We start from the raw sequence: 17,238 nt of genomic DNA on the forward strand, positions 1-17,238 counted from the left end.
ATAATCCGCTATCCGTGGACCTACTTGAAATGCACGCAGAAGGCCGAATACAGGACCTACAGCAGAGAGAAAGAGATCTCGCCCTTAAAGTCGACAATCTAGAGAATCATGAAAGGCGCTCTAACATCAGGATCATGGGCTTGAAAGAACCACAGGCCAAATCCATAGCCGCCGTAGAACAACGGGTCTCATCGCTCATCAATGGCCTCTTTGACGATCCCCCCAACCCGGGGAAATACATTCGATAGAGTCCACCGTGGCGGAGGTCCACCCAGCAGCCTGCAATCAGTATTAGGGAAATGCCACTACTACAAGCAGAACATGGAGATGCTACAAAGAGCTAGAGCGAAGGGGGGCATACAAGTCTAGGGGTCGCCGATCCGTATCTATTAGGGCCTGTCCTCCATGATGCTGAACAAGAGGTGTGAGTGTCGGCCATTGACGCAGTGGCTCAGGGAAAGGGCATACCTACCGCTGGGGATTTCCATTTGTTCTAATTTGTTAACATCAGGGGGAAGAGTACAGAGTCACCATGCAGGGTGAAGTGGAGGGGGTCCTCAAACATTTGAAAGAGGAGGGTAGTGCTCCAGATGCTGGTGGCATGGCCGGGGATCCCGATGCTAGCCAAGGACCATGTGAACACCGTCCTAAGAGAGGCCGGCTGGTGGGCCCATGAAGTATCGATGATTTAACACTCGATGAGGCCCGTCCTGGGCATCAAACCCTGCACGATCCACTATAACGGGCTGAATCCAATTTGGGGCATATGACTATTTTTTTGACACCACACATTTCACCCGGGCCCCCCCTGTAGCGGTTGCTGAAGCCTCACGATGTTGCTGTCTTGTGCCATTTGTTCTATCACTATTAAAGGAATAGTTCGTTCAGAAATATTATTGGCTAAAAAGATGGCCAATAATAAAACAAATATGTAAAATATATATTTCTTTTAAGTGTCTATGTAAAGTTTTGAGCAAATGAAGCTCAAACTTTAAAATTGCAAGCACTAGGGGGCATCCATTTTGTGAAATGGAAGCCGCCTGTGCTTCAGTTTGCGGCACTAATGAAGCAAAAGCCAGCCAGCTGTAGTAAACAAAAGCTACCACTGGGTGGCTTTTGCTTCATTGGTGCCGGACGCGGAGGACAGGGACCAGAGACTACAGGCAGGAAAGCTGCAGCTGCATCTCGGTAAGTGCTCATTTCTTTTTTTTAAATAAGCACTAGCTGCGTTTTTTTTAAATAATAAAACCGCAGCTTTTAAAATACTGTATTTATGTTTGCGGTAGGTTCAGCTTGGAGCCCGCTGGGCGGTTTTTCTTTCTAAGTTTCTTGCGCTCCTCCGAGGCGGAGGAGCCTGAGAAACTTAGAAAGAAAAACCACAGCATTTTTTAAACACAACCGCGTTGTGTTTCTGCCTGCCGTGGCTATCACTTTGAGTCTCCAGGGCTCCGGGGGGAGCCCCCGAGCCCCAAAGTGAAAGGCACTGCAGGCAGAAACACAACGCAGGTGTTTTGAAATGCTGCAGTGCTCCTCACTGCGGCAGCTTTCGCGTGGAGTCTCCTGGGCTCCCCCAACCCTGAGGGAGCCCAGGAGCTTCCAAGCGAAAGCTGCCGCAGTGAGAAATACAACGTTTTTGGATTTGTAAATGCTGCAGTATTTACAAATCCAAAAATGTTTTTATTTTGAATGCGGCAGCTTTCGCTTGGAGTCTCGGAGACTCCACGTGAAAGCTGCCGCTGTCAGAATAAAAATGTTGTTGTATTTATGATTTCCGTGGTTTTCCAACCACGGCAATCACAAATACAACAACGTTCTATTTTTAATTGCTGCGCCTCGGCTTTTTGCCTTCATTTTACCTTTTCCGTGCTTCCCTGGGCGTGGGGAGCACAGAAAACGTAAAATGAAAGTGAAGGTAGCCTCCCCAGCTCTGCTCTGGCTGCAGTAAGCAAAAGCTCCCAGTAGGGGGCTTTGCTGCTTGTTTAGTGCCGCAAGGGCAGAGATGAGGAGGCTGCCTGAAATCACAAAATGGATGCCCCCATGTAAACACTTTGAGCCTTGTTTTCTCAAAGTGTTTACATAGGAACTTCCATTCAAACTATGTCTAAACTATGTTTTAGACTATTGCCAATCATTTTATCAATTAATATTTCTGAGCGCACCATTCCTTTAACATATACTTGCCTGAGGCCTGCAACATAGGGTCCGCTCTCTTCTGTCTACCAACCCTTCCACCCAAATGGCAAACATAAGAAGAAAGATCAAGTAATGGCCTAAATATACCAGCACCATGCAAGGAGGCAAACCCCACAGAAGACAGCACAGTAAGATATATCAGATGATATGACCAGGATCACTTTATCGTCTGCTGGCAAATCCAGGATACAAACATGAACGCTGTTGTTCCATAGTATTGAATTTGGATATTTCACCTCTTGGACTAACAGTTTATGCCATTGTTGGAGGCGATTGCCTAGGTTTTACAACACCCCATCTGAAGAAACCAATTTCAAGACCTTCACCATACGGATGACATGTTACTTTTTATAGCAACCCCTATCTGGTGCAGGTACATTGCTGATAATAGCACATGTTGTTCTGCAAAACCAAGTACATATGCAGGCAGGGTTATAAACTACAGATATAGGAAAGGTTCAGCCAGCCTTGCTGGAATGTGCTCTTCTAATCTTTCATATGAACACATATCTCTGCAATGAGTGCTTAACACACTGAGCTAACTTCTGAACCATTGTGGCACTCAATTTATCAATATACATTTCACCATTGCCTATTGCACATTATCAACATAATTCCCACAGGAATGAAAGAATGTTACAGAGTTGTGCCATAAGGAACACACAAACTATGTATACCACAGGGAACACAGAAAGCAATACATGCTGAAGTGATCAAGGCAGTATCCACTTGCCAATACAGAAAGGCAATGGGTTTAGAGTCTCACCACCACCCCATAAAATATCCTGAGCTGTGCTATTTAAGATTGGTGAACAATGGAATCTTACTTCTTTAGATCAGCTAGCCTTATGAGGCCCCCTCCAAGGTGGGGGCCCTGGGCAAGTGCCCCTTTTGCCCTCCCATAAAAACGTCCCTGGCCCCCTTCCCCCATTAGGGACAAGATTGCAGAACCCAATAGATTCCATCCCTACTATGAGGCGGGTCTATCTAGAGCTGGCCAACTAGGGAAGGACAATCATTTCTTGCACAAACACAAACCCAAACTAGAAAGCGCCATAAGGATGGGAAATATCCCTGCACTGACTTTTCTAAAGCTAAAGGGAGCTCTTATGGATTGGTGCTGACCCCATTCGAGCAGGTCCTTAACTTATTTGCGGACTCTAAAAGGTCTAATTTCATCAATGTATGAAACTCTTCTACCCAGGAACCACATTCCGGCAGCGAGCACACAAAAGCTTTTGTCTAGGGACATGCAGCTGTCGCAGGACACAGACACATGGAAGCCCATCTATAGGGCGGTCTGGTCCTCCACAATACAAGATGCACAATGCCAGGCTCCTATTCCGATGCAAGAATCGCACATACACATAGACACGGAATGGACACCGTTTACGGAATATTACCGCCTGCACACGATTAGTGCGCCCACTCCGTAGACGGCCCACATGATGATTAAAATCTCGAAAGCCTTCTGTCACCGCAACATGCCCCAAAGTATTGGGAACTCCCGTCCACCAGACACACTGCGCTCCTACATCGGACCCAACAGTGCTCGCCCACGTCACAACACCACTTCCATTAACCCGAACATGGGGGGAGGGATGGGAGGGAGAAGGAGGGAAAAGGGGACAGGGGGGATGTTTAAGCATTGCTTATCTGTCGAAATATTCATTCAAGGTCACATTGTGCTTGGTACATAACTTTGTCCTGCGGACCTTGTGTGCCCTGTTTCTTGCTTGAATGTTTGTTAATTGTCTTCAAATATTGAATGATGGCCTTACAAGATGGTGTTTACCAATTTCTGCTGTGACATTCCACGCCCTGTATGACTTCAATAAAAGATATTTCAACAACAAAAAAGTAATGTTCATGATCATGGGGAGGACAACATGTGGTATTGACACATGAATTCCATAGTTATGAAAAATAAAAATGAGTCATGTTTTATTTGTGCTGCAGTACCCCATGTGACTGGTCACAATCCCTTGTTGATTCCTAATGATATATTACTTAATGAATCTAGGTGTCTTTTACACTTAGAACAATGTCGTTTAGCTGGACATGTGCAGCTTTCAGATTTGCGCATTTTCCGTTTCCTAGTCAACGGTACTCGGAATTTGGGTGGAGTAAAATCTACTGTGCTTATTCATAGGATGAGGGGGTAAGAATTTGAGATATCATAATGCTTCGCATCCTGACTGTCAATTCTGGCCTTTCTTGTAGGCCGATGCAAGCTTATGGTGGGGTCCAGGAGCTAGGGTAGAGGTAACGTTCCCAGTTTTTTGCGGAGAAATGAGCATGTGGGTAAATGATGTCGATATTTCTATTGCTGTCTCTGAAACCTGTGCTACTGTTTGGTCTAAATGTGCTTCTTCACTTACTTGGATAACTCTCATTACACCTCCTATACTTTCTTTGAAGCTTCATAGACCCCCAGCTGTGTTACAGGGGTAAGCAAACATTGGCAATAGGTACGAATTTGGGATGTGCAACTATATTGGGCATTGCAGACTTGCAGCTAGGCATTGCAGTCATCCTGGATGTTTTCTGGCTGTGTGGGGGGTTGGCATATGACCGGCTTTCGCCATCCTGGTCAGGGTCAGGCTTGTGTTCTTTGGTTGCTTTAGCTGCTCCTGTTGTCCTATTTTCATTGGGCCAAGTCAAGTTCGTCATACTGTCTTTGAAAGGAGTGGTGCTGTCACGCTGTTGTATCGGCATAAAAGAAGTAACTACTTTGCTTCTGACATGGAGATTTCTGATGCTCATGAAATCTTTAGCAAGACTGAATCATTCCTCCTTTTCGCTCCAAGTGTCCAGATCGTAGCACATGCTAAATGGCTTCAAAAGACACACTACGCAAAGATGCAGTTCATTAATGCTACTGAAGATGGTTTTAAAGCCATTAGAGAGGATCTCGGGGGCATTCGTCTTACAGTTCTTCAGAACCGGTAGGCATTGGATTTGCTTACAGCATCATCAGGAGGTGTTTGTCAAATTATTGGCAGCACTTCCTGCACTGTCATCCCTCAATATTATGCTGAGAATGGCTCACGTACCCAGGCTATTACAGTTCTTCATAATCTAGAGAAACGTCTATCTGCAGACGGTATCACTGGAGGCTGGTTTGCGGATGGTCTCGAACATGCCTGAATGGGCTTTCTCACTGCTGAAGATACTTTTACCATTCACCGTTGGGTTTTTGCTTTTATATATAGTTGTACAGGTTTTAATGACGTGTATTATTGAAATGCTCCTCCTCCGCAGTTACAATGCCTTTTACCCGAGTGCCGGAGTCTATACCATTGGCTCCTGTTCTGCTTTACCTTTATGTCCTTGTGCTAAGATGGTGCATGGCCATTAATAGTGTGGTGATGGGTATCACCAAAGGGGAGAATGAAGGAGCAATCCGAAATAAGATGACTACGTTTCTGTTTGTGACAGTGTATCTTAGCAGCCATCTTGTCTTGTTCTGCCATCTTGGTTAAATGGGTGCCATTTTGATTTGTATCTAGTTTCTGTACTAATGCTGACATCCATTTTGTGTAGAGGAATGTTTGTGGGATTGGGAAGGCTGTCATGTGCTTACCTGTGTTTGGTTTAGTTACTAATTCAAGGGAAATCCTTCCTGACAAGGACATGCAAATGCAAAAGTGTACCTACGATTGTTATGTTATTCTTTACTGATCATAAACCATTGTAAAGTAGGATCTGTATATGTGCACTCCTATGTAATTATTACTAACCAGCCCTATTTCTTCTGGATATAAGCGCTGCTGCCATTGAATACAATGGCCCTCATTACGATACCGGCGCTAAACCATGGCGCTATTATCACCATGGATGGTGCCGGTATCGTAACGTGTCCGCCATGGTGAAATACCGCCCCATTCCAAGGTTGGTGGGGCGGTATTTCCCCATTTCCCCATGGCCCTTCCCCATTCCCATTTTTGCCCCATAGGGCATAATGGGAATGGCGAAGGCGCTAAGTACGGTACCGCAAATTGCAGTACCATACTTACCGCGAAGGTCCCTTTGCGGGTCCCTACTGTAACGGCTGGTCTAGACCAGCCGTTAAGGTCGGGTCCCGCAAAGGGACCTCGTAATTAGGCGCTAATGGGTTAACGGTGCCTCAGCCTTTTACGGCGCTGTGGACCCATTAGCACCAGGGTCGTAATGAGGCCCAATGAGTCATTTGTGTTAACCACACGGTTAAGCATGTCGTCCCGGTCGAAATGCAATAAAGGGGAACTTCCTTTAAATCACGATACTCTGTCTCACAATATTGTGTTTTTCTTTACCATCCCAGTACAGTTTTGCCAATGCTTGCTTTGATCAGGACTTCAGTGCAAGGACACCCATTCTGCTTATGAATCAAGTGGCTGAATGCACACTTTGTTAAGACATTTGTATTACACCTGCAGCACATTTATGGCTCCAATTAAAGCCATGAACTCTCAGAAGACTGTGCTGAAATAACACTGGCAGGCCATTACAGCTCACGGTTTGATGTTGCTGCTTTAGGAAGCTAGCTCCAAGAGCTCCCAGTGGGATGTGTTTTGGGTGGGAGGGGCAGGAAGTGGTTGGGAATGCCATGGCCAGTCAATGAGCGGGTAAATAACCAAATAGCACCTGCAAGCTGTGACTCCATCCTCATATGCCATCTCCCTTTTAGCTGTATTCCAATGCAAAAATTGTATTTTATAGCTGACACTTTAGCATTACTTAGCCATAACTAGAAAGCCACCTAACCACAGACATTGATTGGGCATGTTCAGCTGAGGAGGGGCTGAGCATTCGGCATATGTCCTTAGAAAGAGAACATGGATAACTGACAAGTAACAGGCTACTCTACACTTTGGCGTCCGCTCTTTTTACTCTTAATTTCAACAGTGGCAGCTGCCCCCATCCCTGTAGTTTTGCTCATTAACAAACCATTTTTCTTTCACTCCCCAAACTCACTGTGCAGAAATAACAGATTGCCCATGCTTCCTATGCTTTAATGTAGAGGTATGGAAGACCCATTTAGGCACTCTGTCACACATATGATGTATACATTGATAACATATGCTTTAATGTATACGTGTATGCATGTCTTTGCTGGACCTAGACTTTTTCAAATAATCGTTGGGTGCTGGTGTAATTGATTAAGGGAAGCGACTTGCTTCTGCCTGGTGGTGCTCGTGGTGAACAGGCACACCCAGTGTCCCTGCACCACTCTACCTGGCTGGAAAGCTCACATCTTCGTAGTCCAGCACACCAGACTGGAAACAAAGAACTGCAGGAGGGAAACAACACAAACAGGCCTTTTCCTGCCAGGCACCCTGTTTCTAGACTGGCCCCCTCTAGTCTACACTTGAGGCAGGCATGAAGACACCACTCTTCAAAAATCACCTCACCAATCCCCGATGGCTACTCTCAACCACCCTTCTCCGCCTCCGGAAACCCCCTCCCCTGTGCTGCCTACCCATCGCAGCTCCTCTACTACCCCTGAACCCGATTTGTAATCTCCTAGTTGTGCCCCCATGTACGCTGCTGTGTTGCATTGACAAATGCCATACATACAAAAAGGACGGGATACGGACATACTTTCAGTATTTTTTTTATTTTATTTTTCTTTATGTTCCTTTACTTAACAACCACACCATGTCCATGTCACAACAATGACGGCATTGCCTTCAACGCCCCCCAAGCTGTCGACCACCAGCCACCCTTTCCGCCCAGGGGTCGATTTAACAGGATCGGCTGATGCCCGTACATGTCTGGAAGTGCGTCACGAGGCCTGTGTCGTTAGTCAGGGGACCTCCCCAGTGGTTCCGCCGACTATTTAGGGTTCTGTTTGGGTGAGCGCACACTATCCCTAGCCGGGGTTATTTTGTCTTTATTCCTGTCTAGTTTTCTTGACTTTTTCCTAATCCGAGGCCTTACCAAGGAGACAAATGTTAATGTTAATGTTATAGGACATTTGTACCGCGCACTATCACCACCGGAGTGGTCCCCTGGCGCTCTGGCGGTTCTGGAAGAGGAGGGGAGGTTGCAGGAAAAGTGCAAGAGAGCAGTGATGTGCTGTTGGCGACCTCAGCCCGGTGGGTCCGTTGGCTGGGCCTGGGGTGTTTGCGGCCGGTAGTCGTCGTGTACTGTTGTGCAAGACTATGTGTGTTTTTGTTTTGTTGTTGCAGTGTAGTGAAGTTTGTGTGGTTTGTTGTGCTGTAGGTTTGGTTGTGTTTGGTTTGGAGTTTGAGAGGTGTAGGCAGAAAGGGAAATTGTTAGTAGGGTTGGTTAGTTTGCGTCTCTATCCTGAATTGAGGCGCTCAGCTTGCGTGGTCTTCCCTGATGCTGCTCTGTCCTGATCTGGGTCCGTCTGGCATATAAGGTTCCTTACTCCTCTGGCCCCCACCTCTAACATGCTCTCTCATAGCTCCCCTTATCCTCCCTTCATACTCCTGTGGCCAGTGCACCTGCCAATGTTAACCTCTCAGGTAGTGTGGTGATTGCCAATATCTCGACAATTCCACACCACTGTGGTACCTGGCAGTAACTAAGGGGCGGGCGAAAGTGTTGGTGGGATTGTCTGGGGGAGTTGACTCAGTCTCCGTGCGTGCCGCCTGTGTTCCAGTCTATCCGGTGTCACCCGTCCAGGTGCCGTGGGAGTTACCCTCTCGGGCTGGGGATGTCCGTGTCCTTTCCAGTTTAATCATCCTTTTTCCGGTTTTGGTTTCCAGATTTAGTCTGTGGTGTTGAAGATGGTAGAAAATATAGGGCGCCTGGCGGAGTCCTGATTTACCCAGGTGGGTATATGTACAAAAAAAAGGAATAATCAGGATGAAGAAGATCCTACAAGTAAGCCAGTTGTGCCGTGCATGTATGTTTATTTTACATTGACACAGTCCTTTTTTAGTTCATTCAACAATTTATTTTACAGGTCTTTCGATAAGCACGAAAGTTTTTTGGCATCAACTGTATCTTCCCCCTTGTGTATGTTGTGTAAATATCTGTTGTGTACACCTTGTGTGAACTGACCCTGGGGTCATTTTCAAGCCTCAGGCATACTTTCCCTGCTTGATAGTTCTTTCTCTATCACATCTATACAGGGAATGTACTTCAGTGTGGAGTTTTAACCTCAATACATCAGAGGTTGACACTTAACCCGTGTTACCATCGTTCACAATCACTTTTGTCCGTTTGATGCCAAAAAACTTTCGTGCTTATCGAAAGACCTGTAAAATAAATTGTTGAATGAACTAAAAAAGGACTGTGTCAATGTAAAATAAACATACATGCACGGCACAACTGGCTTACTTGTAGGATCTTCTTCATCCTGATTATTCCTTTTTTTTTTTTGTGGTGTTGAAGAGACAGGTTTTTAGTGATTTCCTGAATTGTAGGTGATCTTCAGTGTTTCCTATTTCTTTTGGGATGTTGTTCCAGGTTTTTGCGGCTAAGTGGTAGAAGGAGGTGCCTCCAAGTTTATTCTTAAGGTATGGTTTGAGTTCCAGGCGGATTTCGTTGCTTGATCGGAGGGGTCTCATTGGTTTGTAGACTGTTATATTCTTTAGTAGGAATTCTGATCCTTGTCCGCTGATTGCCCTGTGCGTTATGTACATTGTTTTGAAGGTGATGCAATGTTTTACTGGGAGCCAGTGTAGTGTTTTTAGGGCTGGAGTGGTGTGGTCTCTTCTGGATAGTTTGAGGAGTAGTCTCGCTGCCGCATTTGGATCCGTTGCAGTTTCTTCTGGTATTCCGAGGTAGAGGCTGTTTGCATAGTCAATTTTTTACATGATTAGGGTGACGATAGTGAATGTTTTGTGTGTGAAGGAGAGGAACGGTAGAATTCTTCTTGCCGTGTGGAGGAGGAAAAAGCATTTCTTCACTGTTTATTATTTATTTGTGGTTCCAGGGTTAGGGTGTTGTCCATTAGGACTCCCAGATTTTTTACTACCTTCAATGGTGTTGGTGCGTTTCCCATTTCCATAGGCCATGGGATGGTGTTTTCGTTCTCTTGGTCTTTGGATACGATCATGATTTCTGTCTTTCCTGGGTTGATTTTTAGGTTGTTGGCATCCATCCAGCTGAAGACTTCTTTTAGACAGTCGGTTAGGTTTGAGTGGTCGGCATCGGTGTCTTTGATTTTGTAGATGATCTGAGTGTCATCTGCGTAGTTGTAACATGTAATGTATTTTTGAAGATTTGTGATGACTGGAGTCTTATAGATGTTGAAATATAGTGAAATATAATGGAGATAGTGAGGATCCTTGTGGCACTCCACAGTCGTTAACTCGTGGAGTGGATTTGAAAGGTTTTATCCATGTGGTTTCTGTTCTGTCTGCTAAGAATGATTTGGTCCTGCGTAGTGCTGTGTCTGTTATGCCTATGTCTTCTAGTCTTTTGGTCAGGGTGTCGTGGCTAACGGTGTCAAAGGCTGCGGAGAGGTCGAGCAGAATAAGGGCTGAGGTAGTGTTTGAGTCTGCGTTAGTTTTGAGGTTGTCCCAGATGGATAGTAATGCAGTTTCCGTTCCTCTCGCTGGTCTGAAACCAATTTGAGCTTGGTCCAGCAGGTGGTGTTTTTCTACGTGTTGTTGGGTTAGTTTATATATGTAGGTTTCTAGAAGTTTTGCTGGGTAGGGGATGTTAGAGATCGGCCTGTAGTTGGAAAGGTCATCTACGTCACCTCTTGTGTTTTTCAAGAGTGGCTTGATGTATGCTGATTTGAAGATCTTCGGTACAGTCCCTGTTGATAGTGAAAGATTTAGAAGGTTTCTGTAGTGTTCTGCTGGCGATCCTTGCGCAAGGATTGATTTGTAGATGTCTGGGGGACAGGGGTCCATGGATGATCCCGCTTTCTTGCTTCGTTTTACCAGCATTGCAAATGCCTCTGCTGATATTTCAGGAAAGCTTTGGAGTTTGTGCTGTGGTTCTGTGTTAGGTACGTTGGGTTGTGTGTTGTGGTTGGTTGGTCGCTTTTGTATGGTTTGTCGGATGGCATTGATTTTTTTTTTTTTTAAAGAGGTCTGCCAGGTCGTTACATAGTTTTTCTGAGGGGTTTGGTGTGTTATTGCAGCCTGGTGGGTTTCTCATTTCTTCAATGATGCTAAACATTTCTATTTGTGTGTTGGTGGCATTGTTGATTCTGTCATCGTGATGTCTTCTCTTTGCCTTTTGAATTTCCTTCTTGTATGCATGGATTTGTTTCTGGTACAGTGTTTCTTTCCCTGGGTTGTATTCTTTCCTCCATTCCAATTCCATCTTTTTGTTTTCCTTTTTCATGTCGTTTAATAGTGGGGTGAACCATTTTGCCATTGCTCTTTTTTTTTGATGGGGTGAACGGTTTTTCTGGGGCGATCTTGTCTATTGTATCCACGATCCATTTGTGCAGTATCTCTGCTTTCCCGTCTAGGTCCGCTAGCTCCAGTTCTGTAGTTGAGGGTTTCGTTCATTCCAGTTGTTCGAATAGGTTGCTTTCTTTGACGTGTTTCCAGTTTCTTTTGGTGGTGGTTGTGAGTTTCGGATGTTGGATGTAGGCTTGGGTAGGCAGAGTGATCACAATGGTCGCTCCACAGTATTTGTATTGGAGGTGCCGTGGTGATGAGTTTTTCTTTGGCAAAAATTGCGTCTAGGGTGTGTCCTGCTGAGTGCGTTGCTCCTTTGACTAGTTGTCATAGTTTCATGGTGCTGAGTTGTTCAATTAGTGAATTTTGGGAGTTGGCGTGGCTGTCATCAAACCAGATGTTGAAGTCTCCCAGGATGATTAGGTGTTTGTGGTTGATGGCTAAGTTGGTGTTGGCTTCTATGAAGTTATCGACAAATGTTGCATCATATGTTGGCGGTCTGTATACCAGGATGAATGTGATGTTGGTTTTTGGGCTCGCTGTTAGGTGTATTACCATGGTTTCGCAGTTGAGGATGTTGAGTGGTTTGTCAGTTTTTATTTTCAGATGTTCTTTGAATGCTATATCGATGCCTCCTCCTTTTTTGTTTTATCTGTTTATTTGTAGGCATTTGAAGTCAGTCGGAAGGCAGCTTTGGAGTGTGATTTTGTAGTTGTCGTCCAGCCATGTTTCTGTGATGAACAGGATGTCAATGCCGTTGTCGTCGAGTAGGTCGAAGATCTCTGTTGAGTGTTTTGACATGGATCTTGTGTTTATTAGATTGCAGTGAAGTTTGGAGATGTTGCTTGGTTTGGGCTTTGTCGAGGTCGTCTTCTGTTCGGTGTTGAGGTTTCCTTCCTGGTCGGTCACTTGTTGGGCTGTGGGATTCGGGGTGTCAGCTTCTTCGAAGAGTTCTTCTAGGTTTTGTCTTGGTATTTTTGTGATTTCATCGCGTTCGTCTTCCGGGAGTTGTGGTTGTTGATTGGAAGTTCCTCTTGCTTTGGTGATGTAGGGGGTTATTGTGTCAGTCATCTGTTTGTTGTTTGTGTTGGTCATCCTTCTTCTACTTGCTTGAGTTAGGTTGTTTGATGTTGCCGCTTCTAATGTTGGGTTGGATTGCCGTGGTGGCTAGTTGTCTGTGAGGTATGGAGTTAGGTAGAGGGATTTTCTCTTCTCTCAGAGTTGCTTCGGTTTGTGTTCCTGACTGTGGTGGTCCAGTCTATGGTTGTTGTTCTAAGTTGCTGTTCTGGAGTGTTTGTTCTTTCATCTCTTCGTCTTTTCCTCGGAATGGGTCGTTTGCGCGGCATGTAAGATTGAGAGTTGTTTAGTCTTTGTTTGGTGACGTCTAGTTGGTCCTGCTTTTTGCTCTGGTTGTCTTGTGGTCTTGTGGTGTAGTGGCGCGTGAGGGGGTGTCCGCTACTAGTTTGGGCTCCGTCTGTAGGTGGTATTCCGGCTGGGATGGGCGACTCGCTCAGTCGCTGTCCTAGGACGGGAAGGGGGTGGTAAGGGTTATTAAGTCGGGTGTTATCGGTGGCTCTCTTTACTGTCTGTCTCCCTGAGCGCAGTTCACTGTGGTGAGCAGGCTGTGTGGGTTGGGAAGGGAATTGCTGGTTGGGGGGTGGCTTGGACGGGCACTGCTTGGACTTTCGCCTTGTGATGCGAGAGGCCCTAGTCACCTTAATTCACTGGTGACTTGAGAGCTAGCTAAATTTGCGAGTGAGCTAGATTTGAGATATCTGTATAGTGGGAGAGAGGCCTATCAATGCACTTTGGAGATCAGACAATGCAATTTGGTCACAGAGGCCCTGCTAAACGTCAAACGAGAGAAGCCCCTGAGACACCATTTGGCCACTTGGGGAGGGGACACCATGTACCCTGATCTTGTCTAGTGGGACCATGTAACAGAGTTGGGAGTAAACTACATATCTGGTTATTGGTAATTACACTTGATTTACAGTGTGGGGGTGAAAGCAGTACCTCTGGAATTGCCCACTAAAATCCAGTGAAGTGCACTTGCATCAGCCTTTATTTGACAGGTGGGCATGGAACACCTGCATGTCTGGAATATACACCCAAGCCCAAAGCCCGGGAACAGACCCACCAAATTGGAAAGAGGCAGTCCCAAGGGATTGGGTGGCCCGTCAAAAGTTTGCATGGATGCACCCTTGCCGTTGGAGTTCCAGATTTCCTCCCAATCCCCAATTCCCTATGACTAGTGAGGTTGTGCTTCATTGCTTTGTTCTTCTCCTGGGATGCATCACCGAAGATAGTAGAGTACTTTAAAGCCCTCGAATTGTGTGGTAGCTCTACTAGTGTGTGGTAATGTCCAAAACCTACAAGGTGAAGCTCCACTGGAAAAAAAAAGTCAGAACATTCGATACAAAACTTTGGAAAAAAAATGGCTGCTGCTTCTGCGGTTGCACAGGTCAAGTTCAAACACTGTCCATCTAGCACAGTGAACTAGCCATCCACACCTAGAAATGTTCTCTACATCTCCACACTAGTATTGTATGTAACTCTTGAATCTGATATTTCATTATATTGGTGACAAAACACTGTTAAAGTGCAATGTCGATCTAAAAATATTCCTCCCCCCCAATATCATTCTTCATTTTCGACCTTAAACAAAGCGTTCCTAAAATGTGGTGCTGTTGCTACACTGTACGATAATGCATTCCTTGGCCATTTCCTGATTTTTAATGGCTCACTTTCCCATAACTGTAGTGACATGGTAAATGCCGAATATTCAAGATAGCAGAGCGCCATCTAGTGATCACAATTGGAATAACGTGAAAGCAAAAGAATTTACAACTGCGCATTTACACAATTTTTATTTTATTCCAATCACACATTCCACACTATTCTTCCCTGAAACAATCCTTTTTGTACCCCACCACCCGCGGTTCCATAAAAGAGCACAGCTATTCCTCTTATTCCCGGCTGATCATTTCGGGAGAATACCCTTTTGCCCCCTCCACCGACTCCTAGCTGATCATTTCTGTGGACACCCCCGACACCCACTCGAACAGCTCCCCTAACCAGACCCTGAACTCTTTGCAATGAGGTCATTCTGTTTAACCCGGAACCCACAACATCATTTCCCACCAACGTTATCAGGCTGTGCTATTGTTGGAGCTTTGTCTCAGTGAACCAACATTTTAGGGACCGATTTTATACCGGGATTCCACAAGGACCGTGTGATGGTGCTTTGTCCTCTTCACCAGAGGTGTAGACAGGGTAGAGCCCGAGCGGGCAAGGCCCACCCAAAATCTGCAAATGCCCACTCAGCAGCAGTGTTTCATGGGCATTTACAGATGTCACTGTGCAGTCTGAGCAGCAGGGGTCGCTCTCCGGCTCATTGGCGCATGTCAGGAACCAGGATGTTCTCCCTGCTTCCTATCTGTGGTGCAGCATGGGAGCCGGAGGCCTATGGAGCATTCACAGAGGCAGTGTCTTGCCCAGTCCAGAGGCAAACAGGTAAGGAAAAAAATGCAGATGTGTGTGTATGCGTGTGCGAGGATAGTATGTATGACTGTATGCATGCATGCAAAGGGGTGTGTAGATGCACATATCGATGTATGTAGGCAATGGGGTGTCTGTAAGTGCAGGTGCATGTCTAAATGCAGTGTGAATGGTGTATATGGGTGTGAGTGCACATGTGAATGAGAATGCAGTGTGAATGTTCTGGGTGTGAGTGTGAATGACAGAGAAGCTGTATGGGCGTGTGCCTGCTGGGTGAATATCTATGAATGTATATGTATACAAATGTGTGTGTTCAGAGCCCTTGCTGGGGGTGGGTAGAGGGGCGCAGCAGAGGCAGGTGTAAATCAGTACCCCACATCAAGTAGAGCCACTCCAGCTGGCCATGTTTCCCCATGCACCCCTCCTGCTCGACATTACCACTCACACAGACCACTTGAGAGTTGTGCTTTGCATATGTATGGTTAGAGACTATACACCTTCAAGCACTTTACAATGTAGGCATTATTATTTAAATCACCTGCCAAATATGGGATTCTGACCCAAATCTCCTGGCTGCAAAGCCGTCCATTAATATGTATGCCACCGCTCTTTTCAAACCTTCCAGCCATCACCTCTTGTTTTGCTTTAGTCACGGCGAGTGGGATGGGTATGCCCAGACGTGGGTCCCGTAACTGCTGGGCCTAGAGACCCAAGCTACTCCTCACTGATGAGGCCCAATGAGGCTGAAACATGTCTGGGGATGCTTGTGGCCTCGTGTAGAAGGGAAGTGACCAAGCAGTTTGGGCTGGACTGACTCTTTTGGGATGGGACCAAGCCTGTTTCCATATGGTCTTTCCCCTTTGTAATGGCTTGGCAGCAAAAAAAAGGGTTGGTCTGGAGGGTTGTCCAGAGCAATGCCAGAGTTTACGATTCATTCTAAACCTTTCAGCCATCACCTCTTTTGTTTTGCACCGCTCTTTTCAAGTACAAAATGACTGATGTTCCATCTAAACATCAGACAATGGGCAAAGGACAAACGCCTGCATGGTTTACAGTGTCCCTTTACAGCCCCTCCCAAATGCAATTATGTCCTTTTGACATGCTAAATGACTAAACATTTTCACGGTGCATTACGTGAAGGAGTGGTTGGGGTGAGGGGAGCGTACTACAATGAGCCTGGCTGGGTACTACTGTGGCATGGAATTGTGTACTCTCATTAAGGGCATGGCAACATGATGTGTGTTCATAGGTGGGGCAACGTATTTTTTACTGGTGTCAGGGTCATAGGCAACAGGGGGATTTGAGTAGCCAGCATAGACATGTTTTCTTACTGTGACCAGGCTTCTTTTTTCTGGTATTAAGGCAAAGTCAAAAGCATTATGTTCTTAGGAGTGGGTACTGGCATGCATCGGCAGAGCTGTGATGAACATGATTTGTTATGATATCATTAATGGTATTATTGGCAAAGCAAACATGGGTATGTACCTATGTGGGAATACTGACAGATGTGGGTGTCCCAGTATGGACGTGTGTGGGCACAACTCACTACAACCAGAGACTAGTGGAGCGGTTTAATGACACATGGTTTCAACTCCAACACACAAACTCAAGACAACAACTGACTAAGGAATCCATCCGTCTCTCTCCTTTGTACTCTCTGCTAATCCGAGGACCAAATAGGTACTGAGTCAGGGTTCATGCAACGCATCAGTACATTTATTTGAAAATTACAACAATATAATCATAACATATAAAAGACATATAGGTATAAAAAAATGTGCAAAACCAAGTGCACATTTCTAAAATCACAGTACAAAAATATATAAACAATACCTAAAAACACCCTAAAACACCCTGCCTATACAAATCTACACAACATGTTTTGCATAGGACAAGTCAAAAAATGTGCAAAGCAACGCAATGGTTTGTAGCACCTGGGGGTCCCTTACTTCAGGACTACCTCCACGAATTTCAATAATGGCCTAATTTAGAATTAAATCTACCCTTATTACAACTACCAGGGTAAACACATCAGCCACATCTTTTATTATTCAGAACTGTTATTAATCCCAGTATATAACCACACCCAACATGTTTCGTTCATCATTTTAGTAAACCTTGTTATTGTGAACTTCTTCAGGGGACCATTTGTACACTGCCTACATATATTCAACTACAGAGGTGCTTAAACATCACACACTAATTGATGCAAAATCAGTCT

At 45.4% G+C, this 17,238-nt stretch overlaps 1 protein-coding gene across 1 annotated transcript in view; it reads left to right on the plus strand.

Moving 5' to 3' along the window:
• The first annotated feature begins 14,459 nt into the window (after nucleotides 1-14,459).
• Nucleotides 14,460-17,238, plus strand: part of TLDC2 (TBC/LysM-associated domain containing 2) — a 514,922-nt gene continuing 512,143 nt past the window's right edge. Inside the window, exon 1 of the mRNA XM_069652113.1 lies at nucleotides 14,460-15,032. Within this exon, the coding sequence (XP_069508214.1) occupies nucleotides 14,985-15,032 (48 nt within the window). The 5' untranslated portion in view covers nucleotides 14,460-14,984. The remainder of the gene's footprint in view (nucleotides 15,033-17,238) is intronic.

Source organism: Ambystoma mexicanum, chromosome 3p (genome assembly GCF_040938575.1).
Source record: "Ambystoma mexicanum isolate Mex_15411 chromosome 3p, UKY_AmexF1_1, whole genome shotgun sequence".
NCBI classification, from domain to species: Eukaryota; Metazoa; Chordata; class Amphibia; order Caudata; family Ambystomatidae; genus Ambystoma; species Ambystoma mexicanum.